Source organism: Girardinichthys multiradiatus, chromosome 17 (assembly GCF_021462225.1).
Source record: "Girardinichthys multiradiatus isolate DD_20200921_A chromosome 17, DD_fGirMul_XY1, whole genome shotgun sequence".
In the NCBI taxonomy this organism is placed as follows: Eukaryota; Metazoa; Chordata; class Actinopteri; order Cyprinodontiformes; family Goodeidae; genus Girardinichthys; species Girardinichthys multiradiatus.
Window position 1 is genome coordinate 30,182,087 of NC_061809.1, and position 26,371 is coordinate 30,208,457.

General features: G+C 42.9%; 3 protein-coding genes across 5 annotated transcripts in view; all 3 read right to left on the bottom strand.

Moving 5' to 3' along the window:
• The window catches only part of ptpro (protein tyrosine phosphatase receptor type O), a 36,952-nt gene extending 31,841 nt beyond the window's left edge, over positions 1–5,111 (bottom strand). Inside the window, exons 1-2 of the mRNA XM_047389411.1 lie at positions 4,425–5,111; positions 2,761–3,632 (exon numbers count right to left, since the gene is read on the bottom strand). Coding sequence (XP_047245367.1) covers positions 2,761–2,808 — 48 coding nt within the window. The 5' untranslated portion in view covers positions 2,809–3,632; positions 4,425–5,111. The remainder of the gene's footprint in view (positions 1–2,760; positions 3,633–4,424) is intronic.
• A 2,256-nt stretch (positions 5,112–7,367) lies between these two features.
• On the bottom strand, positions 7,368–17,350 carry cradd (CASP2 and RIPK1 domain containing adaptor with death domain). Of its 2 annotated transcripts, none has more exons than XM_047389413.1 (2): positions 16,866–17,350; positions 7,368–7,993 (listed from the first exon to the last, which is right to left on the bottom strand). In XM_047389413.1, the coding sequence occupies exons 1-2, from the start codon at positions 17,191–17,193 to the stop codon at positions 7,662–7,664; spliced, it is 660 nt and encodes a 219-aa protein (XP_047245369.1). In that variant the 5' UTR covers positions 17,194–17,350; the 3' UTR covers positions 7,368–7,661. The 2 variants fall into 2 exon arrangements, with proteins under 2 accessions (XP_047245369.1, XP_047245368.1); XM_047389412.1 differs by having other exon boundaries at positions 16,824–17,350.
• Positions 17,351–17,912: 562 nt separating this feature from the next.
• socs2 (suppressor of cytokine signaling 2) overlaps positions 17,913–26,371 on the bottom strand; it is a 10,683-nt gene continuing 2,224 nt past the window's right edge. The window contains exons 2-4 of one of the 2 annotated variants that reach the window (XR_007042007.1): positions 24,391–24,571; positions 21,992–23,267; positions 17,913–20,156 (exon numbers count right to left, since the gene is read on the bottom strand). Coding sequence is in view for 1 of the 2 variants with exons in the window: in XM_047389414.1 (XP_047245370.1) it covers positions 22,804–23,267; positions 24,391–24,517 (591 nt within the window). In the remaining variant the exon portion in view is untranslated. Of the gene's footprint in view, positions 20,157–21,937; positions 23,268–24,390; positions 24,572–26,371 lie in introns of those variants that run through there. The other variant, XM_047389414.1, reaches the window with a different exon arrangement.

Sequence of the window (26,371 nt, forward strand, 5' to 3'; positions counted from 1 at the left end):
TCTCCTCTCTGGCTCTTCAGCCTGTGAGAGGAACTTATTCCAGCCGCTGCAGTTATTGGAGAAACATCTGAACATCTCTAAGTCATTCTGTTAAAAACCTAGAGGATATTTCAGAAATATTCACAAATTTAATTGTTGACCTGAGCTCCAACTCTGGATCTCTGCCTTATTAACAGAAGTGACCGAGTCACGCTCTGCGTGGTAAAGGAGATCGGGGATGTAACGAGAACATTCTCTCCTCAGACAGCCAGAACCGGTCCACGTTCTGCATGTTTCCTGTTTGACCAGCAAACATCCAGGTTTGATGGTGGCAGTTACAAAATGTCTCAGACCAAATAAGTCCATTTTAAGCACTGCTGAGGAGATCCTGACAGCAGATTTACACACAGCCTGCAGGGGTCATGTGACCTCAGCCAGGGGTGGGGCCAAAACACCACGATGAACAGATTAAAGTGGAGATATTCACAGTAACAGTAGTGTGCAGTTGAAGGTTCAGAGGATCGAGCTGAGCACCACCATGCTGATGGAACTGATGTTCACAGGAGCTTCCATTTGTTTGGTGGAAAATTCGTTAACGTGAAGGTCAACTTGTCCAGGAGGTCGAGACTAAAATAAAACTTAGTTTTAGACGTCTAACAGGTGCTGGTCCAGAGCTCAGGCTGGTGTTACAGACACCACCTCTTCTCCATCTGAGCTCCTGATGCTTCTGCAGTGAAGCATGTGGCAGTAAGGAATGGATCTATGCATAAAATACACCTCTCCTGCCTGCCCTTGGTTCCGTTCAGAACAAAAGAAGCCCTGCTGTAGAAAAACAGAGGCCAGTCAGAGTGCAGCAGTCAGGTCACAGAGGAAGTCCAGAGTCAGAAGAATCAGCAGCATCGTTTTCATCCAGCTCCATCTTTACTTCAGGCTGAGCAGCAAACTGCCTTTCTCCGTCAGTGTTACATCACTTCCTGCCGTCTATAGAAATAAATGACCATTACTAGGAATTTGTTATTTTAAACTTTATATCCTTGTCTTCTTCGTCCCTCATGACGTTCAGGAGGCATCTTGCTGTCACACCTTAGATGATCTGACCCAGTGGCGGTTCTTGCATGAATGCCACTCTGGGTCACCTCCTTCTTCTCCTCCAGACCATGTGTTGAACATGTTGATATTGGGCTCATGAGAATGTGAACCTTTAGCAACGTTTTGTATATGAGTCCCTCGTTTGTTTTCCAAAACTAATTATTGTTACTAATGACAAATAGGTTTGATAAATTCAGACATGTTTGAATCTAGAATCAGATCAGAATAATCTAGTTCGAGTTTGACCCGTCTAGATATTGTAATAAAAGGCAGTGTAATAGTGAAAATGTCTTTAAATTTAGCACAGAATAGGGACCTGGTGCAACATTCTTCATCCCTGGTTATCTTCTCCGTCCCTCTGGTTGGCCGGACATCAGCTCCTACAGGTACCAAGGCAAGGTCCGGGAGGAAGCTGAGAGCGGACAGAACCCTCATTATTGTTGCTCATCAACTGCAGATCCTACTCCTGCATATCAGAGAGGTTCCTCCGCTGCCTGCTTTTAAAACTCGTCTTAAAACCCATTTCTATTGTTTGGCTCTCAGCATCAGTGAGAGTTAGCTTGACCTGGTTTAATTAGTTTCATTGTTTCATCTTCTATCGTTCCTATGTCACATTTATAAATATCCTTATTTTAATGTTTGTATCACCTTTGTTTGAGCTGTGGTTGTTTTAAAGTGTTCTATAAATAAAGTTGCTATGGTATTCCAGACTAAACATGGATTCTGATATTAGGTCTGATATTAGACCTACACATCAGACGACAGCGTCTGATTTCCCTCAAAGACCCAAAACTACAAATGTTCATCCCAGTGATTCAAAAGAGAAAAAAGGAGTTCCTAACGGGTGAATGTTCCCAAACTGGTGCTAACAGACTTGAAGCTGCTTCAGGATGAATGAAAACCCGACTCAGATGGATTCTGATAAGAGACAGGAAATTTGAAACCAAACCATCACATAAAACCAAAAGCATCAGGGTGAACTCATCCTGGCAGAGATGAAGTAATAAAACCACATGTCTGAGGAGAGAATGGAGAAATGACAACTGCTCCTGCATCCTGCTAAGATCCCAAAACATTCCCAGAAAAAGGGACACCTCATCCTCCATCCCAGCTGGACATGTCTTACAGAAATGGCAGAATGAGAAATCATATGTCTCCGGATCATCCTCAGGTCCAGAACCTGAAGACAGAGACCATCTTCAGCTCTGGACCCAACTAACATCTTTCATCTCAGACGGACAGAGGTGGTATAAGGAGAAGGCGGGAAATCTACAGAAGTAATGAGAAATCCTCAAAATTCATCCTGGATCAGTTATAGAGGCTGCAGACAGGAAGCCTCTTCTGCTTGTATTAAAGAGCTGAAATAGTGTGTGTGTGTGTGTGTGTGATCCTCAGTGATGCTGACAGACATGCAGACCTCAGTCAGGCTGCAGCCAACTGACCCACTTTCTGCGCGACACAACGAGCTGCTGGATGCCCGCACAGAGACCATCCACCCCCCGACACGCACACTGAAAACACGCACATTGAAACACGCACACTGAAAACACGCACACTGAAAACACGCACATTGAAACACGCACACTGAAAACACACACATTTCATTCAGCCTCATCGCCTTTAATGAGGCGGGTTCTGATTAAAGCCAAAGAACCCCTCAACCCATTTGAATCCTAAACAGCGCGTCCTTACCTGGACCGAGCCGAGCAGGAGAACCGTGAGGAGCAGCGGGGAAAGCATGCTGGCTGCCGGGCTCTGAGCGGCTCTCACCCCGGCCTGGAGCCTCTCAGTCTGCTGCGCATCCAAACAATGGCGCTGTTTCTGCCGCAGCGGCCGACGCTCCACTGCGCTCTGTACAGATTCACTATGCGGGAGATTTCTGCTGCGCACTTCTAAATGCGCATTCTCACCCGAACCGGGCCTGCTGAGACCGAGGGGAAGCGGGCCGGGCCCCGGGGTCCATCCCGCGGCCTGGAGAAGAACAGGAGGTCTGTGTCGATCAGCAGGGATGAAGCTGCTGCTACGCCGCGTCGCCCCGCCCTGCGCAGCGCTGAGCACCGGAGGCTGCACGGCTGCCTCCGCCTCTTCCTCCTCCTCCTCCTCATCATCACCATACTCAAACCTAAATATTAACAGGGTGACCTAACATTTGATTCGGAACCATCCAGTAAATCAAGTGGCACTGTAAAATGTTCATTATTACAACAGGAACTTATTGGCAACAATCAGCTTTTATTACAAATCTACAGTAAAATGTAATTCAACCGGGGTGGCAGATTATCAGTCAAACAGCCACTGTAAAAACACATGTAAAAGCTGCTGATTATTCCACAAACAGGTTTTCATCAAATTAGAAAATCTATTAAAATCATGTCAAAGCAGCTTGTTTCAGTTTGGAGTTCTGTTGGTTCTCCAGGGTTGGATCATTTTACTGTAAATTCATTTACAGTAACCTTGAACTTGACCAGACCAGACTGCACATCTACAGGAACCTGATGGATCCAGAACCGCAGAGAATAAAGACATGTTCGTGAGGGCTGTCTGGGGAAGCCAGCAGGTTGTGTCTTCATTTAGATCCAAGCAGAAGGTGACAGTAGAGAGAAAAAAGATGTCGACATCAAATCAGACTGAGCTGTTTTAGATCCGTTAGAATTACATCAAATTCATTTATATTTGCTAAATGTCAGAATAACCAAACATTTTTCTTGTTACTTTCTTCTGATCCAGAAGTTTCCATCCATCTCCTAGAAATTTGGTAGAATTTGGTAGAACTTTAGTCTGATTCAGCTCTAATGTTCTGGATTTCCTTCTACAAGCTTCTCCCATTAATTGTCTGGGATTTTAACCCATTCCTCCTGCTCTGCTCTTCATCATGATTATCCTCATCAGGCAGCCTGTTTGGTTCCTCTTCAGCGTGCTGGATCTGATCTTCTTACTCAATTCATGCAGCTTGAGATGAACAACCAGGCCCAGCACTAAACTACTCGCACCCTTTACAGCGACCCGTTTGACTCATGTCTCGGTTTTGTGCCTGACAGGTTCTGGTTCTTATCTACTTTTGATCTAATGAATGCTAATTATGAGAAAGAATAACAAACACTGAGAAATGATCCGTTAGATAATTCTAACTAACATGAAGGTGTTAGTTGGATGTGTGGAGGAAGCAGAACATGTTTGACTAATTTAAAATAAATCAGCAAGCTGCAGGAACACATTTCACCAGCAAGGGTCAGACTTCCACCATCTAGACACATTTAAACAAATATTTAAAACATTTAAACTAATATTTTTTGTATTTCTACAAATGCTAAATTCATCAATGTGAATTGTTTAGGTGATGAAACATGGACAGATACCTTCAGCCAGCAGAGAGCTGCTACGGGAGCCTGAATGTCCAAGTGGTTGGTCTGAGATCCGAGGAGCTAAACTGGTGCCATAAAGTTTGTCCAAAAACATTTTTTTGAAACTGAAAAGAAAAAAGGATTTGAAACTGAAAAATTTGTTGCTGCAATACTTCAGCTAGTTCGCCATATTGGAAGCGGCAAGTCTGCCTTTCAAATCAATGATACGACCAGCACATAATTCGTGTCACTGTTTCTCTCAACTGCTTTAAGTGGTAAATATGTTTGTCCTCTCTCTCTCTATCGATGCTTCCCGTGCTATATAATGACAACCAGCCTTTACATTATGACCTGGTCGTTGGCGTCCACAGACGATGAGGAAGCCATACTGTCCGACTCCCACCGGCCGCCGCTGCTGCTGTCTGGCGGATCTGCTTTACTTTGAGAGCATGGGAAATGCCTAACATGGACTGAAAATGCTGCGCAAATTGGTCAAGATCATAATTCTTCAAATGATATTTGGGTCGTGTGCTGACATAAACAGCTGGGATCAGTGAAGCATATTATCTTTCAAAACCAATCGCGTAAACATAGAATATCGATGATGTTTTAAAGACATTTCTAGTTCCCACGGTTCCTGAATGCAACCGCTGGGAATATTTCCTTTAGGCACCTAAGTGATCAGTCGTCATTCCACAGGGCTAGGTTAGGGTGGGGGTAAGGGGACCTTCTCCCGAAGGAGAAGGTCGGTGCACGGTCCATCCCCTGGGGCACCCTAGGCCCTTGGTTCCAGGCTCGCCTTGGACGATGCTGGCGTCTTCCGTAGCGAACCGTAGTCCACCCGTCCTCATCCATAAAGTCACCCATTAGGGTGATAGTTAAATGTTAAATTATAAACTATGAAACAAATAAAAGTAATGAAAATAATGAGATTACTTAAAAGAAAATAAATACAAAATGTTTTTTAACAAAAACTAAACAAAAAAATGTTTTTAAAAAAATAAAATTTCGTGTAAATTGTTCCAAAAAGTAGAAATAATAAAAGGTGTGCTTATGCGACGTTTCGGCTCTCGAAAGAGCCTTCTTCAGGCTATAGAACACCAAAAACACGAAAAAAGCAGGTCTGCAGTCTCAATGATGTTAAGTCCCGGCCCCACACTGAGGGAGCAGCAGTTTGAAACTGAAAAAAAAAACTTGAATCTGAAAAGTAGTTTGAAACATTTCTTTTCAGTTTAAAATCTTTTTATCAGTTTAAAAATATTTTGTAGTTTTTAAAAAAAAAATTTCAGACTAACTTCATGGCCCCAATTTAGCTCCATAGCTTCAGCTGCAGATTCTTTTAAAGCATCATGAAAACAACAGATTGAAGTCAGACTCTGCAGATGCAGGTCTGTGCTGCCCCCTAACGGTGACAACGCCACACTGCACCATTCCTCCCACTGTCAGTCAGTATCTGGTGTGACCCTCATGCAGTGCAGCACATCTCCTCCACATAGAGTTGATCAGGTTGTTGATAGTGACCTGCAGAATGTTGGTCCACTCCTCTTCAATGGCTGTGAAAAGGTGCTAGATACTGGCTGGAACTGTTCTGATCCAGAACATCCCAAACACACTCCATGGAAGACATGTCCGGTGTGAATGCTGGCCCTGCAACAACTGGTATGTTTCTAGCTTCCAGGAACTGTGAACAGATCCTTGCAACATGGAGCCGTGCATCGTCGCGCTGCAACATGAGTTGATGGTTGTAGATGAACAGCAACAACTCTGGTGGACCTTCCTGCAGTCAGCATGCCAGCCATAAGCTCTCTCAGGAGATCTGTGCATGGTGCTGTGTGATACAACTGCACATTTTAGTTAACTGTGGCCGGCCTGAGGAGCACCTCTGAGGATGATGGACCATCTAGTGCTCGTTAAAAGATCGAGATCTGTGAACAATATTCCAAAGAAACGGACCTTTAGATCTTTGGGTTCAGCTCATGGAAAATTGGAGCAACAACTATCATTTCTTCACATTTTTTAAGATTTCCTTTTTTTAAATTTTTAAACTGCGCATCCAAACAATGGTGCTGTTTCTGCCGACGCTCTGCATGGATTCGCTCTGTGGGTGGGACATTTCGAACCGGACCTGCTGAGACCGGTGGGAAGCGGGCCAGGACACGAACAGGAGGTCGGTGTCGGTTTTGTTCCCTTTTTAAATTTTAATTCAAACTGTTTATTTCGAAGACGCTGGTTTGATTCTGAAAATAATTTCCTATTTTCTAAAACGTCAAATTTAAAAACATGTTTTTCTGTGATTCACAAAAACCGAATTTTTCCTTAAAAAGGAACATTTAGAATTTCTTTTAGAAAATTAACATTTAAATGAAGTTTTCTTTTGGAGAACTTTATGTTCTGAACTGGTCCGAGGAAACGAGAAGGTTCTAGCCTTAAACTGCTTTGTTCTCAGGTTCTGACAGAAACGATGGAGTCCGGCTGAACCCGTCAGTCCACCTTAAATCCAGAGTGGGACAGAAAGCGGATCTTGAGGAACCACTATTCCTCTGTTTCCACGTGTTGCTCTGCTGTTTCTACACACAAAGGCCTCTCTCAGGGAGTTTTCTCTGAAGAAATCCGATGGGTTTTCCAGAATCCAATCGAGGTTGACTTCCAGGAAGAACTGGGAAAAAAATCAGAACACGTGAAATAAAAGCTCCTGATTGCTCAGAACATACATTTTCCTGCAGAATGATGGTGGATCTCGTAGGTTTCCTGTAATGACATTGTGGTTCTGCCGCAGCTCTCTGGATCCAAACCCTTTTCCATAAACCTGTTCCTCTTCCAGATTAATCCCAGCAGAACATTTAGTGGGCTGCATTGTAGAACCTCCAGATTGTTTCTGGATTAAATTCTGAATGAAAAACCCTTTTACCTGAAGAAAAAATAGATTTTTTAAATTTTGGACGAAATTTTAAGCATAAATTGTACGCATATGCATATTTTTATTAACTTATATTTTTAGGTTCTGTGAGCTTCACTCAGCAGATAGAAGCACAGCAGAACTTAACATTTGGTCCCAAAGTCTTCAGGTTTTTAAGGAACCAGAATTTTAGTTCCTGCACATTAAAACGTTCTGTCTTTAGTTTCATTATTTAGTAAATTTATGGACATAAATTTCAGTCTCTGATTTTGGACCAACCCAAACTTCAGCAGGACTCTACGTTCCTTTAAACTCAGACTGGCTGGACCTGGAGAACCGGACTCTGTGGTTCAGTCTCAGCACATGACGGCGTCCTCCAGGACAGACGGATGGACACCAGCAGCCTCCAGACTCCAGAGCAGCTTTCCCAGCGTGGCCTTCCTCCCGTCGGACCGCCTCCACAGAACCAGGCCGGCCAGCGCCGCTGCCTGAGTGTTCAGGCTGTGATCGGAGCGGCAGCGGTACAGAGCTTCAGCAGACACGCCCAGGTATAACAGAACCATCTCCCACTCGGCGCCGAGTCTTGAGGCCAGCCGGGACAGCTCCCGATCCGAAGGAACGTTCTGCAGGACCGAGTCCGGCAACCGGCAGTCGTCTCCATTGGGACAGGGAGGAACAGCAGGAACATCTGTGGAAATAATTTTAGTTTATTTTTTCTAGAAATCAGCTTTTTTTTTTATCTAAATATTTCATAAAAATGTAGTATCTAAATTTAATAAAAAATTCAGATAATCTTAAAATTTTAACTGATTCTGTCTTTAGAACTTGCCCTCTAATTTCTCTTGGATCAGATTTTGAGGGCAAACTTGGAATATTAATTTTAAGTTATTTTGTTGATATTTTAGAAATTTTTGAATCCAGAATTAAAAAAATGTTCTGAAATGTGAAACTTTAAATGTTCATTTCCTTCACAAGGAGCCCTAGCGGTACCAGGCAGGATGGAGGCGGAGTTCTGGCCCTGCTCAGTTCCAGTCTGACAGGTGGAGCTTCAGGTGATCTTCGGAGAGAGGAACCACTCCCATCCCAACTGTGCAAAGGACTTTTTTCAGCAACCAACAAACCAGCTGGTCTTCTGATTAGCACCAAAATACATTAAAGATCTATTGCTGTCGTACCAACCTTCTAGACCACTCAGGTCTTCTGGTTCCAGTCTACTCTGCAGAACCAGAACCAAACATGGAGAAGCAGCATTCAGTTCTTCTGCTCTAATCTGGAACAAACTTCCAGAAAGCCTGAGTTCTTTTAGATCCAGGTTTAGAGTTGCTTTGATTCTTCTGTTCAAACTATGAACTGAAACATCATTAATTTCAGTCAGTGGTCCAACTTTTCTTCACTTCCCTTCATTCTGTTGCTGCTGTGGACTTCTCTCTCTCTCGCTCTGTTTCCACCATTTAAACACTCCGGACTTTCTCTTTATAAGTTTTATTCTCCATCCAGGACTTATACAGGTCTAGGGTCAAGAAAAGAGCTGCTAAAATCTCTGCAGACCCCACACACCCTGCACATAAACTGTTTAGAGTTTTACCTTCAGGTGGCGCTACAGAGCACTGTTCACTAAAACCAGCCGCCACAGAGACAGTTTCTTCCTCCAGGCTGTTTCTCTGATGAACATTTAATAGAGTACAAAACAACAGCATACAGATGTTGCAAATGCACCTTTTTATTTATATATGTGTATATTTGTACATTGTAAATTGTAAATTTGTATATTCTGTAACAGAACAAAAGAACAAAGTGTAGCGGAGGCAAATTCCTTGTTTGTATGTACGAACTTGGCAATAAAGTGGATTATGAGCTGCTAAATTGGATAATTCAGTCTGGAAGTGTGGCTAATTTCAGTTCTGAAAGATGAAATATAATTATTTTCCGCAGTAAAAATGTGGATCCTAATTGAGTCTGCAGGATGTTCTCCTGTGAGGTTCAGTCTGACGTTTTAACTTTCCAGGAAATGTGTGTCAGCTTTGGCAAACAGGAGAGGAAAACTGCTAGGCAGAATTCCTGGAATCACTTTGGGAAACTCTGCCTTTGTTTGCCTTTTCTTTCAAGAAGCTGGAGCCAAGTTTTCCTGGGAAGCAGCTCCGTCTCATCCTGATGTGATCCCAGAGATTCACCAGACTCTGCCTCTGTTCAGACATTTGAGGAGCTAAAGCTACGGCAAAGCCTTCATATTCCTCCTCCTCTTCTTCTTATTGGCGGCCTCCTGCTTTCCAGGAATCATCAGCAGCCGGCTGTTTGGACCGTGTTCCTCATATGATCCTGGTTAATCCAACATTTTTCATTCAGAAATTTCCCAGTTAAAACAGATCGGATCAGCTGCTGATGCTTTGATGTTTCTGGAAACAAACTTTAATAAGATCTGGTAACAAATGTTGGTAAATCATTTTTATTTTATTTAGAGATTTTGGCTCCGGAGATGTCTCGTTTTGACCCTCCTCCCTCTGGGAAATAAAAACCAATCATCTGATCGATCGGAGAAGCTGAACAGCTCCTTCAGAGATTCCCCATCAGACTGAACTGCAGCAAATCAGAAGACTGAATGAGCTGGAAAGATTTCCTGATTAATCTGTTTATCACTGAGCTACGGTTCCACCAGCTGGATTTACACGAGTCACAACAATTTCCAGGAACTCGGTGGTCCCTGTGTTTCCACAGAAGAAGATTTCCAGGAAAACATTTCACCCCTCGACCAGCTGGGCTCGGGTTTTTTCTGCAGATTAGCTTCAGGTATTAGGTTGGACTTTTATGAGATTAAAGCAGCAGGAAAACATCCTGACAGCAGACGGACTTTAAAACCCAAAGGCTTCTGAAGAATCTCCAGAGAGGAGAAACGGGTAACAAATGAACTGGTTTTATTGGTCAGAAACTCAGATTTACTGAGAAATAGAAAAGCTTCCTGTCATTAAACTAAACATGGTTTATTTTCTGCTGTTTTACTGAAATATTAATTAAATAATCCTTAATTAATCTTCCAGAGGCTGATGGCCGTCATTACATGTTTTTATTCTGTTTTAATTGAAGAAAAATGTTGAAATAAAATTTTGATGATTAAAAATCTTTTTAATTAAACATTTAAATGTAGGTTATGTTCCAAAGTCTTTTCTGGTCTAATTGGACCGGTTTCTAGACTTCGGTTCAGTCCAGCTTAATCATGCCTGCTCAGGAGGAGGGGTTCTCTGCAATCAGCCCCATGGCATCATGAACTGAACCGGGCCACATTTTAACGTATAGTCAGGCCTGGAAGTAATATTAATATTCTAGAGCGGTCCAGGTAGAGTTCTGACATTAATCCAATGGAGAATCTGTGATGGTAAGAAGGCCTTTATTATTAGAGATCATCTGAACACCAGAGGACACATGGAGAAAAATGCTCGGCTGTTAGGAGAAGGTTCTGACTGATGTGATGCCAACATGACATTTTTCACCAAATGTGAAAAAAAAGATCTAAATTCTTTTCTTCAGACCAGATCCTCTAAACGATTTTATGATCTTTGAGAGACGTTCATCTCATTTTCTGTTTGGAATGAAAATAATCTGAGCCTTTTGGACATAACTGAGAACGGGATTGAATTAGGCACAATTGAATATCAATCTGCACGTGATTGGACTGATCTGGGTCCACGTAAATAAATGGAACCAAATCTGACCCGTTATGTGAGGTTTCAGTACCTCTCAGTTTAAGAACATAGCTCAAACTAATAAAATCTCATTCTAGCTTTTTAAATCTTAAATTAGACCAATTTTATGACATTTCATCCATCTGATGCTTTTAAATCACCTTAAATCATCCAGTTGTGGTCTATATAAAGTGGAACCTCAATGCTTTGGTCTGAACTCCTTGTTCTTGTAGCTCCTCAGGCTCCTCTTTGACCTGTTGTGCAGAGCGTCTGAGAGCAACTCGTTTTGGTGCCGTCTGTTGGGACCATACAGCCATGGATTTCGACACCAAAACTCCGGTACATACTTTTCTGGAACTTTTCAAAATAAAGTGCATTAACTTTCTTCCGGCACATCCAGAAAAGGGGATAACTGCGGACTTCCTGTGGCGCCAATACCCAAATAAAAGCCCCCACCTTTCCACAAGTCTTCCTCTTTCAACACGGCCTTCGAGGAGGACAGTTCAGGAGAGGCCCAGCGCGCGAATGTCTTTTGCTGGCAGAAAGACATAAATTCAACTGGATCCAAAGCCATACGATCATCGATCATATGCAAAGTTAAGTAAAATGAAATACTGTCTGTGTATCCGGTATTTTCATTCATGAACGTGGAAATTAAGGTACAAGCATTGCTGACTATCTCTCCGAGGCCCCGCAGACTCAAACGGTGTTCAAGAGAAGCCCCGGCCTGAAGGAAGACGGTAGAGACCGCAGCGGACAACGTTCGTTCTTCATCCACAGCTGGAGGTTAGCGGGAAGCTAACCTTTTGTTCACAAAACGAACGCACCTTCTGATCGGGAGAAACTGAGGAAGTTAGCGGGAAGCTAACCCTATCATTCACAGAGCGAACGCAGAAGTTCCACTTGTTGACTGTGGACATTTCGTCGAACTTCATCGCCCTTGGACAACATTCCCTCAACATGGTCAGAGGTTAGGTTTGGGCAGATTAACAGATAGGTTTAGGATGAAATGATCTAAACGTTTTCATGTTATGAAGTTTTGTTTTGTGGAACCTGGCTACCTTTAGTGCTAGTAGGCTAGCTACGGCACGAGCCGGTTCCGTGTTCTTTGTATGTTTTAAAGCTAAGATAAACTTTATTTAAAGGGTGGTTTTAACCAGAACATTGATCATAACGCGCCGTCAGCGCTTATGCATTATAACCCTGGTATTTTAAAGGTATGTGTTGATTCTGGTGCTAAGCAATCTTCTAGCTTAGCACTTTAGCTAGCTTCTTTGTTACCTTAACGGTTAACCGATAGAGAACATGTGCTACTAAAGACTATTCAGAAGAAAGGTTGTTAGTTTTCAATCCAGTAAATAATAGTTCCCTAAACATCATTTTACTAAATTTGATAACTAAGTAAACACCATTAAGCCCCATTTCTCCAGAAAGATTTGGCTCTTTTCCAAAATACTCAATAATATTTCTTTAAATATTATTTTAATAAATAAAGGCAGTTAATTAGACACCGTTGAGAATTATTCATCCAGGAGGTTGGTTTTATTCAGTAGATCATTATTTAAAACATTATTTTATTAAAATAATATTTTATCTGATCTTGCATTGTGAATGGTTGTCTAAACGTTTGCTGATTATTGTCTAAGTTGGTTCCAAGACTAACTTAACTTCATTTCCAGATTCTTCAAGATAATCCTTGGTTCTCAAACATAAACATTGCATGGTAATGTTGCATCACTCTTTTGGTCATAATTATCAATCATCTTTAATCAACTTGTTTATATTGTACATAGTTCATTAGTCTTCATTATTCTTTAATTCTGCTTGGTAGTTTAGTTGGATTGTTTTAGCAAAGTAAAGAGTTTGTTAATTGAAATATGTTTGACTTTGAGTTGACTTATTTTTGTTCATAAATTCTTGTATTTTAAGAAATTGTGTGAATTTATTCCATATATGTGCAGAGTTTATGCTGTTCAATAATGTCAGAGCTCGTCTCACACCTTTCTATTTTGTCCTAATACCATCACCTTACTGGGCTGGTATTCACAGGACAACCCTTAACAGACCCAAATATTATTTGATAAAATATTAAAATATTAATATTAAATAATATTCTCAGATTCATATTTACAACACGTCTCTTTATATGCTGTTGAGGGACTTCAAACCTCAATGTCAAAGTTCGCTCCACTTTAACCCGTTCGGCCATTTTTGTATTTTGATAAAAATTATCTAGCACCACAGAAACAAGACAAAAACAGCAAAAACAATGAAAACTGTTCATGTAACAATATTAGAACCTGCAGTCTGGTTCTGTTGTAATGGAAATTCTTTTATTTAGTGTTCTAAAGTGTTCTAAAGTGCTGTGAACTTCCATTTACCTCTCTCCTCTGACCTCTGTAGAGGAGTTGGTCTGTAAAACCATTATCAGACGTTTAATGGTTTAAACACATCCTGGAGGGTTGTGTCTCTGGAAGAGCAGATGGTCCGCTCATAAATGACTTTATTACCTCTGACCTGAGGAGGGTCTAGGGCCATAAACCACAAACTTGTTTAAGTTGAGATAACACCCACATACTCTTTAAATACGGTGTGTAAATGTTGATCGGGGCTCTGCTTCACTGACTAAACTCAGTGACAAGGTCTTCAAACGCTGAATGCCTTTGAATAATCAGAATCAGAATCAGCTTTATTGCCAAGTTCGTACATACAAACAAGGAATTTGACTCCGGTACACTTTGCTCTTTTGTTTTGTTTTTGCATTACAGAATATACATATTTACAATGTACAAATATACACATATATAATAAAAAGGTGCATTTGCAACATCTGTATGCTGTTGTTTTGTACTCTATTAAATGTTCATCAGAGAAACAGCCTGGAGGAAGAAACTGTCTCTGTGGCGGCTGGTTTTAGTGAACAGTGCTCTGTAGCGCCACCTGAAGGTAAAACTCTGAACAGTTTATGTGCAGGGTGTGTGGGGTCTGCAGAGATTTTAGCAGCTCTTTTCCTGACCCTTGACCTGTATAAGTCCTGGATGGAGAATAAAACTTATAAAAAGAAAGTCCGGATTTTCTCTTGCTGTGAGTCAACTTCTCTCCCACTTTGATAAGAAAAGTCCACTACACTGTCGACCAGGAGCTAAAAGCAGCACACAGCGCTAACATCAGCAGAAGATCCAATGCTCCTGCTATCAGAACCAGGCCAGGACGTCACATCAACACAATAAATTCATGTCTAAAATAAAGTTTGGTGTCATTTTAGTGTTATTTTCAGCTTACCGCTTTGCTATGTCCGTCATTTCCATAGACAGAAGGAACTGACCCCTTAATCAGATTAAGTCTTTCAGCAAATCCTTCTGGATACTGGAGGAGGTTGATGAAGAACCCGTGGTTGAAGAGCTTTAAGCAGACAAAGAGGAACTTCCCCAATGATGTGGGAACATTTCCATGAAAAATAAAATTAACCAGAAACTTTGAAGAGTTTTCTTTAGGGACGTGGAATGTCACCTTGTTGGGGGGGAAGGAACCTGAACTTGTGCGGGAGGTCACGGGATATCGACTAGAAATAGTCGGGCTCACGTCCACACACAGCGTGGGCTCCCATCTCCTCGAGAGAAGCTGGACTCTCTTCGACTCTGGAGTGGTCCGCGGGGGAGAGGCGGTGGGCTCGGGTAGGTTTGTTTGTTGCCCCCCAGCTCAGCCGTCTTGTGTTGGGGTTTACCCCAGTGGTTGAGAGAGTCACATCCCTGCACCTTTGAATCGGGGACAGGTCTCTGACAGTCGTTTTGGCCTACAGGCCGAGCGTTAGTGCGGAGTACCTGCCCTTCTCGGCGTCCCTGTCGGGGGTGCTGCATACTGCCCCGCCTGGGGATTCCGTTACTCTGCTGGGAGACTTCAACGCCCACGTGGGAAACGACAGTGACACCTGGAGAGGCGTGATCGGGAGGAATGGCCTCCCCGATCTGAATCCGAGTGATGTTTCATTATTGGACTTCTGCGCTAGTGACGGATTGTCCATAATGAACACCATGTTCAAGCATAAGGGTGTCCATCAGTGCACTTGGCACCAGGACACCCTAGGCAGGAGGTTGACGATTGACTTTTCGTCGTGTCTTTAGACTGTCGGCCGCATGTTTTGGACACTCGGGTGAAGAGAGGGGCTGAGCTGTCCACTGATCACCACCTGGTGGTGAGTTGGATCCGCTGGAGGAGGAGAAAGCCGGACAGACTTGGAAGGTCCAAGCCCATAGTGAGGATCTGCAGGGAACGTCTGGCGGAGCCCTTGGCCAGGGAAGTATTCAACTCCCACCTCCGGGAGAGCTTTGACCAGATTCTGGGGGAGGTTGGAGACATAGAGTCAGAGTGGACCATGTTCTCGGCGTCTATTGCCAACGCTGCCGCTCGTAGCTGTGCCCGTTAGGTCTGCAGTGCCTGTCGGCAATCCCCGGACCCGTTGGTGGACACCGGCAGTAAGGGATGCTGTCAAGCTGAAAGAGGAGTCCTATCAGCTCTGGTTGGCTTATGGGACTCCGGAGGAAGCTGACGGGTACCATGAGGCCAAACGTGCCGCAGCCCAGGCTGTGGAAGAAGCAAAAACCCGGGTCTGGGAGGAGTTCGGTGAGGCCATGGAGAAAGACTACTCAAACCGTTTCTGTCACACCGTCCGGCGCCTCATGAGGGTGAAGCAGTGCTTTGCCAACACTTTTCACAGTGGGGTTGGGTGTTGCTGACCTGGAGGTGGAAGGAGTACTTTGAGCATCACTTCAATCCTGCCGTCATGCATTCCCTGGTGGAAGCAGAGGCCATGAACTTTGGGTCATGACCGAAAGAACGAGATCCCGGATACAAGCGGCTGAAATGAGCTTCCTCCGGATGCCTCCTGGACGCCTTCCTCTGGAGGTGTTCCAGGCACGTCCCACCGGGAGGAGGCCCAGGGGACGGCTTGGGCTCCCCCCGGAGGAGCTGGAGGAGGTGTCTGGGGAGAGGGACGTCTGGGTGTCTCTGCTGAGTCTGCTGCACCCGCGACCCGGTCCCGGATGAAGTGAAAGACAAGTACTTTGAAGAGGTTCTGATGCTGGGGGACAGTGTCATTAATTGCGTGGGTTAATACACCCAACAACCGAACTGAACGTTTTCCTCTTTCAGTGTAGGGATTTTTGAGCTTGGACTACAAAATCACAGCGAGATATAAAAATGGTGGATATGCGACGCTGATCCACCAGAAGTCCATTACCTTATTTATCTGCTTATTCTGCAGCAAATACTGTGGCGTAACATTTTAAAAAACGTAGCAGAGCACAGAAAAAAATTGAACGGATTGAAAATATGACCCAAACAGAATATAAGATATCTACAGCACGTACAGAGACCAAATTAAACTTTTCTGCTCTCCTACACAACAACATGGAATTAAAGTCTAAAAAAGTGGGGTTTGCATCATATGTCCCCTTTAAATATAAAAACAGTGTTTATTAAACGAGGATTAATCACCCGAAAATAAAGTGAAATGAACGTTGCTTAATTAGAGGTGAGCATTAAATATTATAAAAGCTCAGAATAAAACAAGGTTTTTGATTCATTCTTTATTTTCCTGCTTTGGAGAAAAAACATGAACATTTTACAGATGATGAGTTTCATAGTCAAATCTAAAGTGATTTGTTAATTACTTTTAAAGAAAATATTGTCGGCTTACTTCTAGAAAGTTTAATGTAAATATAAGACACTAATAAAGCTTTGGGTAAATCTTTCTGCCGAGGACTGTACCTGGACAAACTCCATGAGTAACTGAACTCACTTAGGTTTAAAACTGAATAGTCTCTTGTTTGATAATTCAGTTCTCACCTGGTGACCCGGTTCCTGTGTGTTCCGCTGGTATGTTCTCACCTGTGGAACCATTTCCAGGTGTGTTCTGCCCTGGTGTCCCTGCACTGGCTGTGTTCTGCAGCTCCAGCAGCATCTGGTCCCGGATCCAGCTGAAGTCCTGCAGAGCCTCCAGAAAGGCGCCGAAGGCCCGAGGCCCGCGGTTCGGCAGGATGTCCAGCATCTTCAGGTTCTTCTGTCTGTTGGTCAGCTGACCCTCCACCTGCTCCACCTGGGCCTCCGTCAGAACCCCTTCCTGGAAAAGAAACGGAACGATGCTGTCGCTGACCAGCAACTGGTCGGATAGATGCACCCGGAACTTCCGGAGCACTGCTCTGTGCTCCGGCTCCATTAGAACCTCTTTAGCCGGTTAATTAACCTGAACCAACTGTATGGGTCATTCAGAACAAGATCCAGGCTCCGTAATGGAAACTTGTTCCGCCGGTACTCTCAACAGTACCGTCCGGCATTTTGTGTTCGACTGGAAACAAGGAAACGGAACAAATTGTATCCAGCTTTAATAGAAAAAATGTCTTTTTGGTAAATTAATAATACGTTTTTAAAATGATTTTATTATATTTTAATATAGAATATAGTCCAGGACCACTGTACATCAGTGCTAAACATATGAAAGAAAAACATTTGCGAGTAAGCGGATATAAAGTTTATTTAACAAAAAACAGGATTTGAGGAACACGTGTTGACCGATTAAATTTTAAGAACTGAAGACTCAAATGTGGTGCTAAATGTTCACCCGAATTAGAATAATAATAATTAAAGGATTAATTATATTTATGTGAAACGCTTATGATTATGGATAATTAAATCATAATATTTATATTTTTTCTACATTAACTACTAACATACTTTTAAATAATAAAATACCAGCATTATTCCTACAATTCGTAAAGAGATGCAATTAAATTATATTTGAACACTGTCCTTTTGAAAGGTTTGGACAGACGCTAAGGAAAAGACTTGAACTTTGTAAAATATCTGAAACAATGGGCAAAATATTAACACCCAACATGTATAGGCATCCTACTGCAGATACATGACCAGAATAAAAACTTAATGCATAGATAGATTTTTATTACAGTTTTTATCCTGATACAACCAAACAAAGAGAGATCCAGTCATATATTCACTATGAACATGTCCATTTATTTGAACAGTTTTTCTATAAAAAATTAGCTGAACTGGTTACCATGGTTACAGATATTGGTTTGGAGTCTGACAAACTTATAATCATTTATCCTGATGAAGCAGCTGCAGTTTTCCAGGAGTCCACTCAGCAATCTGTCTGCAGGAACAATAAGAAGATCAGCTGCTTTTTATCATGAACTCATTTTCCTTCAGCTTTTCCTTCGCGACACATAAAATAAAACCATAAGATTTCTTTTGTTTGTCAGATTCATTTAATTTGTCCAAATCCAGTCCTGTATTGCAGGATGCAAAAAATTAGAGAAAAAGGCGGAAATAAGAAAGAAACTGATCCTGGAAGTAAGACTGGGAGGAATTACTATGTTTTTCTCTCTACAGAGCAGAATACCCAGAAACCATTTGAGGAACCTGGACGAATTTCAGGGAGCAACTGGACAGCAGTAATCTCTGATCCTTCAGGCAGTTCTGCATCAAGAACCATCATTCATCAACAGCTAGTAGAACCCCATGGAACAGGCATTACTTTGGAGAACCTTGGTCTAGCCCCACTATACAGAATTAACTTCACAGATGTTACTGAGCAGAAAAGAAGGTGTTCTCTGGGCCAAGAAGCTTGTGGAATTGACCATCACACAGTGGGAACATGGATCAGATGGAACAATATTCCAGATGTTGCAGAAATGGAGCAAAGCGGAAAAGAGCACCCAGTTGTTTAATAAACATGTGGGATGAAGCTGATAGTGGAACATGCTGACGCACCATGTAAATGTTCAGAACTGATTTGTTTCCAGAGGCTCATCAGCCTCTTTACAGACCCAGGGCAGGAAACACAAAGTGGCACCATCAGAGAAGATCTGAAAACCTCCAGCAGGCAGAGAGCTGTAGCTCCCTGATGTTTGTGGAGAACTCATCCAACACTTTATAACCCATCAAGTCTTCACTTGTGATGACATGAAGGTTACCAGCTGTTTCTGTAAGATTTAAAACAAGTTTAATGAACTTTATTTTAAAAGTTTATATTTTCCTGAAGAAAAATAATTTAAACAGCTTTTAGATCAGCGGTGTCTCACAAACCATCACAACTTTTATCTTATTTTAACTTTGATCATCTTATTGGATATAAGGGAGAATCTTGCTGCTGTACCGACCAGCCAATCACATGCTAACCTTACACACTGGGTCAACATAAACAACCCTGTTCTGGACTCTTTTGGATCTTAAATAAGCTGTAGAATCTTTTATGGTTTCCCTTCAGAACTTCCAGCTCTGCTTTGTCAACAGTTACCTGTGGTGCCCCTCAAGGTTGGATTCTTGGCCCCTTTTGTTTTTCTTGTATGAGCTAGGTATCATTCATTTTTCAGGTAGTTGGATCAGTTTATCACTAACTCTAAAACCACTCATCTTCAGTAGGCCATCAAAAGACTGCACTGGATATAAATCTTTTCATCTGTACATTTAAAAAAATAAAGTAATAAAACAGAGATAGTGAGCGACAGGAAGCCTGTCCTTCCAACACCACCAGAAAACTTCTGATGGAAACAGACGTGAACCCGAGTCATCCAAACACCAGCAGCATAAAACTCGTCATTATGATCCACTTTTTCCATCGTCAGCTTAAAAAGGTCCGCCAATGATTTCAAATTTTAAAAACCTTTCTTTAAAGTTCATGAATTCAACTAGCGTGTATGATTTTGGTTTTTCCCCAACATGAGAGGTTTTCTCTGTAAAACTGGTTTCTAAAGTTGCCTTCAGAAGGAACTGAATTTCAGTTTTTAGATGAAACTTGAATTAAATCGTTAAATTCTTTAGAAAACAGGATTTAAATCAAATCAAGTTCTGAAAAAGGTCCCAAGGTCCACTGTCCACAACAACCCAGCAGGAACAGACAACAACAGCTGTAATGGATGATGTTTTCCTGTAATCTGTTTGGCTTAGAGCTGCACACTATGACAAGTTCAAAGTCTACAGAAGCCTGGACAGGTTAAACTGACCTCTTCACTCAATCCATGAGTCTGAAGTTTGTCAGCATCGACACATCAGAGGACGTCTGTGTATGTCACTGACAGCCTGACGATGAGTCACGGCCATCCATCGGCCAATCAGAGAGCTTCATTCCTGCTGTTTACCAGGGGCCCGAGTGGGATGAAAAACCTGGAAAAGGTTGGTTTTAGCTAAAGGTTTACAGAGTTTTACTTCACAGCATTCAGCCAGTCAATCCTTTTCCAACAAACAGTCACACACTTCCAGGGATCAACCAGGTGGGATCAATATTAAGAAAATATCTACAAACTTATTTCTTTCACCAAACTGACACTTTTTTTTTTAACCTTCTTTCAGTTCTTAACAGAATCATCTCTGTGTTCAAGACATCACCTGAACCTTTATCAGAAAACCTGAGAAAAAACAAAGATTTTCTCACTGATCTGAATATTGAAAAAACAAGGATTTTATGGAGAAATGTAGCAATAAGCAACAATTTAGACCTGAACAAAAGGAAACAGTTGATTCAAACATGTTGAACAAACGAGTTGGACAATGAAACTGAAACACCTGTCATTTTAGTGTGGGAGGTTTCATGGCTAAACTGGACCAGCCTGGTAGCCAGTCTTCATTGATTGCACATTGCACCAGTAAGAGCAGAGTGTGAAGGTTCAATTAGCAGGGTAAGAGCACAGTTTTGCTCAAAATATTGAAATGCACACAACATTATGGGTGACATACCAGAGTTCAAAAGAGGACAAATTGTTGGTGCATGTCTTGCTGGCGCATCTGTGACCAAGACAGCAAGTCTTTGTGATGTATCAAGAGCCACGGTATCCAGGGTAATGTCAGCATACCACCAAGAAGGACGAACCACATCCAACAGGATTAACTGTGGACGCAAGAGGAAGCTGTCTGAAAGGGATGTTCGGGTGCTAACCCGGATTGTATCCAAAAAACATAAAACCACGGCTGCCCAAAGCACGGCAGAATTAAATGTGCACCTCAACTCTCCTGTTTCCACCAGAACTGTCCATCAGGAGCTCCACAGGGTCAATATACACGGCCGGGCTGCTATAGCCTAACCTTTGGTCACTCATGCCAATGCCAAACGTCGGTTTCAATGGTGCAAGGAGCGGAAATCTTGGGCTGTGGACAATGTGAAACATGTATTGTTCTCTGATGAGTCCACCTTTACTGTTTTCCCCACATCCAGGAGAGTTACGGTGTGGAGAAGCCCCAAAGAAGCGTACCACCCAGACTGTTGCATGCCCAGAGTGAAGCATGGGAGTGGATCAGTGATGGTTTGGGCTGCCATATTATGGCATTCCCTTGGCCCAATACTTGTGCTAGATGGGCGCGTCACTGCCAAGGACTAGCGAACCATTCTTGAGGACCATGTGCATCCAATGGTTCAAACATTGTATCCTGAAGGCGGTGCCGTGTATCAGGATGACAATGCACCAATACACACAGCAAGACTGGTGAAAGATTGGTTTGATGAACATGAAAGTGAAGTTGAACATCTCCCATGGCCTGCACAGTCACCAAATCTAAATATTATTGAGCCACTTTGGGGTGTTTTGGAGGAGCGAGTCAGGAAACGTTTTCCTCCACCAGTATCACGTAGTGACCTGGCCACTATCCTGCAAGAAGAATGGCTTAAAATCCCTCTGACCACTGTGCAGGACTTGTATATGTCATTCTCAAGACGAATTGACGCTGTATTGGCCACAAAAGGAGGCCCTACACCATACTAATAAATTATTGTGGTATAAAACCAGGTGTTTCAGTTTCATTGTCCAACACCTGAAAATGATAAATCCTTTTCAATCATTTTAATAGTATCAACATCTCCATATCGTCCTTAAATATAATTTTTATATATTATAGCATAGTATACTGTATATGAACTTTTTATTTAAAAAACGTTAATTTGAAGTCAGAAAAAACAAACTTAACCTGGTTTAATACTGAGATTTCATTAGGTTCATGTTTAGGCTTACCTTGAGGTTCAGGTTTAAGTTTAAGTTCAGGTTAAAGTTCAGGTTCAGGTCTGGTCATAAACTTTACTGAAGGAATTATGGGATGCAGGATCAGAAACAGTTTTTCAATCAGTTGATCCTCAGAGTTGCACACAATCAGCTTTACATATTTACATGACCTTACAAGTCCTGAACAGTAATAAATCAGCTGGATGGTTCTGCTGAGTCCCAGTTTGATGAACCGTGGTGCTAGTCAGGCTGAGGCTGAATTTGGAGCTGAGATGATGAACTGAACACTGATGAAGGCAAATAATACTGTAGGAGACAGTCAGCAGGTACAGAGACAGCAGAGACAGAGACGTGTCCAGTGAGCCAACTGGTTTCTTTAGATCTTTAGATCATCAGGAGACGTCTCTCTGTCTAAATTCTGCAGAGGAGATCTTGGTAAGGACATTAAACGATCCTCAATCAGTGGAACATTTTAATGAACGTAAATAAATATTTTACACCCAATCTGGAAGCTCTCAGCAGCGAGGATCTGGGAATCTGACAGCCTCACCTGGACCTGCTGCTCCAACCCTCAACCTGACACCTGCATCTGCAGAGTCCCTATGGGTTTCAGTTAAAGCTCCAACAATCGATCCATCCATCAGTTTTCCTGATCAGATGTCAGGAATCTGGAAACTTGTTGAGGAACCTCCAGAATATTAAGAGGAATTCTGCCTCGTTATCGTGGAGATGAAAGAGGAAACCAGGCGTCGGATTGTTTCCTGCTTCCATGCAGAAACACACGGATGGTCTGGATGTGCTGCTGAAGTGTGACGAAATGTCCTCTACAAGTTGTAGGTGTAGTCTGTCATGTAGTCCTTCAGTCGGCTGGGGATGGGCAGATCCTGGACGCTCTGAGCCGTCCTGTTGATGATGATGCGACAGAGGTGCTGCAGCGATGGCGTGGTGGTGTACACGGGTTTAGTGAGGAGCAGCTGCACGGTGCCATTGGGACCCGCCGTCGCCGTGGTGGCCTTGCTGGTGGTCCTGGACAGCTGGACGTAGTGCTCCACCAGGTGCACCACGCTGTCGAACTGCTTCAGCTTGGGCTTGACCAGGACCACAGAGTCCAGCTTGAACTTTCCGTGTCTGAACTCGATCCGCAGGTTGGTGGGACCTGCCGACGTCATGGTGGAGATGGTGAACAGGTAATCCACCTGAGAGCTATCCCGGAGCAGGAAGGTGCCCTCCGAGGAGTCCTGCAGGATCTCTTTGGCCTCGTTAGCAGTCAAGCTGCCCCAGTACCAACCTGAGGGCCCAGATACGGGGAGAAATCAGAACCACTAGCAACTCCAGAACATTTTACATTTACTTTATGGTAATCACGTTTCTGAGGAACTGAAGGTAAGCAGCTTCATGGGTTTTTCTACATCGATCTGTGAGACCTGCTCAGATGTCACCTACACCAACCCTGATTCTGTCCTTGGGTCAGCTGCACCACAGCTATCCGCAGGAAAGCCCTGGAGAACCTTTCTGGACGCATACATAGGCCCAGAACCAGAAATCAACTGGTCCAGTTCCTCCTGTCACTGAAACCTCTGGATGCTCTCTGAAAGTCCCACAACAGCATTTAATCAGGCTGAGGTCTGGACTTTAACTAGGCCATAGCAGCGCCTTGATTCTCTTTCAGCCATTTTGTTGTAGATCTGCTGCTGTGTTTGGATTCGTGGTTCTGCTAATGACCCAGTTTGGACCAAGCCTTAGCTGTTGGACAGATGGACTCACATTTGAATCTAAAATACTTTGGTCTACAGAGGAAGCGATGGTCCCCTCAAAAGCTACAAGGAGCCCAGGTTTTGTTGCTGCAGAACAAGCTCACACCAACATCCCTCCACCACCATGCTTGACAGTTGGTATGAGGGGTTTGTGCTGGTCTGCTGCGCTTGATTTCCTCCAAACATGGTTCTGTCCATTCTGGTCAAACATCTCTACTTTGGTCTCATCTGTCCAGAGGAAGTATTGTCCTCTATTCAGATACAGCTCTGCCAACCTCAGTCCTACTGCCATCTTGTTTTAAAAGAGAAGAGGCTTTCTCCTTCAACCCTTCCAAGCAGCCATACTGGTTCAGGGACCTGACCTTTAACCTTTCCCCCGCTAACTGAAGCCTATAGTGTCTGAGATGGAGCTCAGAGGAGCGGATCGTTAAAAGGATCAGCAGCAGTATAAAGCTAACTGTGCCCCGGGGTCCAGAGTTCGGGACTTGTCCACCTCTATCTTTCATTGTAGGTTAGTGTTTGGAAAAGGAAGGATTTTACTCAGGAAAACGTGACAAAAGTCAAATGAACCGACAAGAACAGCTGAAGTTTATGCGGGGTTGGAAAAACTCTCCACTGAAACATTATCCGCCCTCAGAAGGAAGCTCGTCCTCCCACCTGTTTTCCTGAGCTCCTTCATGGCCCAGGCAACGCGGCTCTCATCCGACTCCTCGGTTCTGGCGCCGTCGTCGGCTCTTCTGTCATCCTCAATGGCTTCGGGGGATTCAGAGGACTGGCAGGTCATCGGACAGATCCAATCTTCAGCCTACAGCTCGGACATGCAGGAAAACAGCAAAACCTAGAAAGATTGATCGGATCTGAGAGACTGCTGGAGGACTTTAACCTGGAAAATCACGTGTTTGGGTCAGAAAGGGAAAAGAACAGAAGAGTCTAAAACGGACAGAACCTTTTAAACCCATTTAGTTGTTGAAGTTAGATTTTGGGCAGGACTTTTCTGGATCAAACCAGGCGTCTGAAGCTGGAACAATGAAACAGATTTAGTTTTTTCCAGCACAAATATCTGTTTTTAGCAGCATCACGTCTCTGAGAATATTTTATAAAGCTGCTTCGCCTCCAAACAGAGTCAGTTTGAAAGATTAAAAATGTCTGTGACAGGATTTTTTGTGGTCTGAACCAGACATGGGTTTTAATCTGTTTACTGAAATTTTTTCTTGATTTATTTTTACTGTTTTTTAGGGTTCTATCTGAGCCACTAACTGAAGTCTACTTCAGTTTTAGTGAACTTTTAGTGAATTTTGTATTTTATCTCCTGCAAACAAAAAAAAGCTGCATCTGGACAAGAGTGTTGATAAATAAGAAGATCAATCCTTCATGTCAGCATTTTTAATAGAAACCTGGTATTACTATAAAACTCAGCTTTCCTCTGAGGACGAGCCAACAGCTGATTTAAAGTGCTGAACTCTGTCTGTTGAATTTATTTCTGTCCATCTGAACAGACCAGGATGACCTTTCTGTGACCTCTAAACCCATTGTTTATCATAACAGGATCCATTTCACAGTAAATCAGCAGAAAGTTTGTGAATATTAAAACTGAGAAGAGCTGACAGGAATCATGAGATCATATTTCAGTCAGAATGGACCTTGTTAGCTTTAAAGAGACAATATGAAGGTTTTTTAAACCTTTAAACATTCCGGGTGACCAGGCCATCCAGCAGGAGGCAGCCATCTTTCATTTTGACCTGCTGGAGGACATTCTCTCTGCAACCAGACATCTCCAGCTGTGAGAGTACTGGAGAGACAGAGACCCCCACACAGAGGTTCTTCTTCATGGACAACAAGTGACCAGACTCTTCCTTCAAAGATCACAAAGTGTCAGTCTTTGGGTCTGTCTGGTATTGCTGGTTCTGTCTGGCATTGTCAGGTCTGTCTGGTGTCTGAGATAAGAGTTAGTTATTAGTTCCTGCTCTGCAGGTACTGCCGTGCATCATGTTACCTGAACCTTCATTTCAGAAGCAGTCAGTTACATGACCCTCAGTCTGTTTGGGAAACTGGACCTTTCCTATGGAAAAATGTTGCTGAAGCAGCTGGGAGAAATCTGGCTCCACCTGGTTCTCCTAACTTCTAGTTAGGAGAACCAAAAAAACAGAACAAAGAACATCTGCAAATATGTCCTCAGATACAGACGAAATGTTCTGGTTCTGGTCTCTTCTAGAAGGTAATTCTGTAAATTTTCCTCCAAACTGGGAATGACTCAAAATGTTCCTGAAACTGACTTCCAGATGTTTCAACATCCTAAAAACTCTCGATGTTTTCTGGAACTAGGTCAGTCTAACCCAATTCTCGACTACATCTTAGAATAAAAGCACAGAACCTGAAGGAATATTGATGGAGCAATGTTTGTTTGGATCAGTAAATAAGGACTTCTTTAGTGTAATTAAGGAATATTTTTCCTGAATTATTCTGAAGACAAAAAGTTTCCAAACTTGTCTTAAAACACCTGAAACGAAGCTGGGATGATCCCTCTAAATGACTTCCCTCTGACAGGGTTTCTGTTTAAACCGGGCCGGTTCCGTTTCCCTTTGGAACTTTAATGTCACAGAGACAGACGTTGGACCAGAGCAGGAACTAATAAACCGGA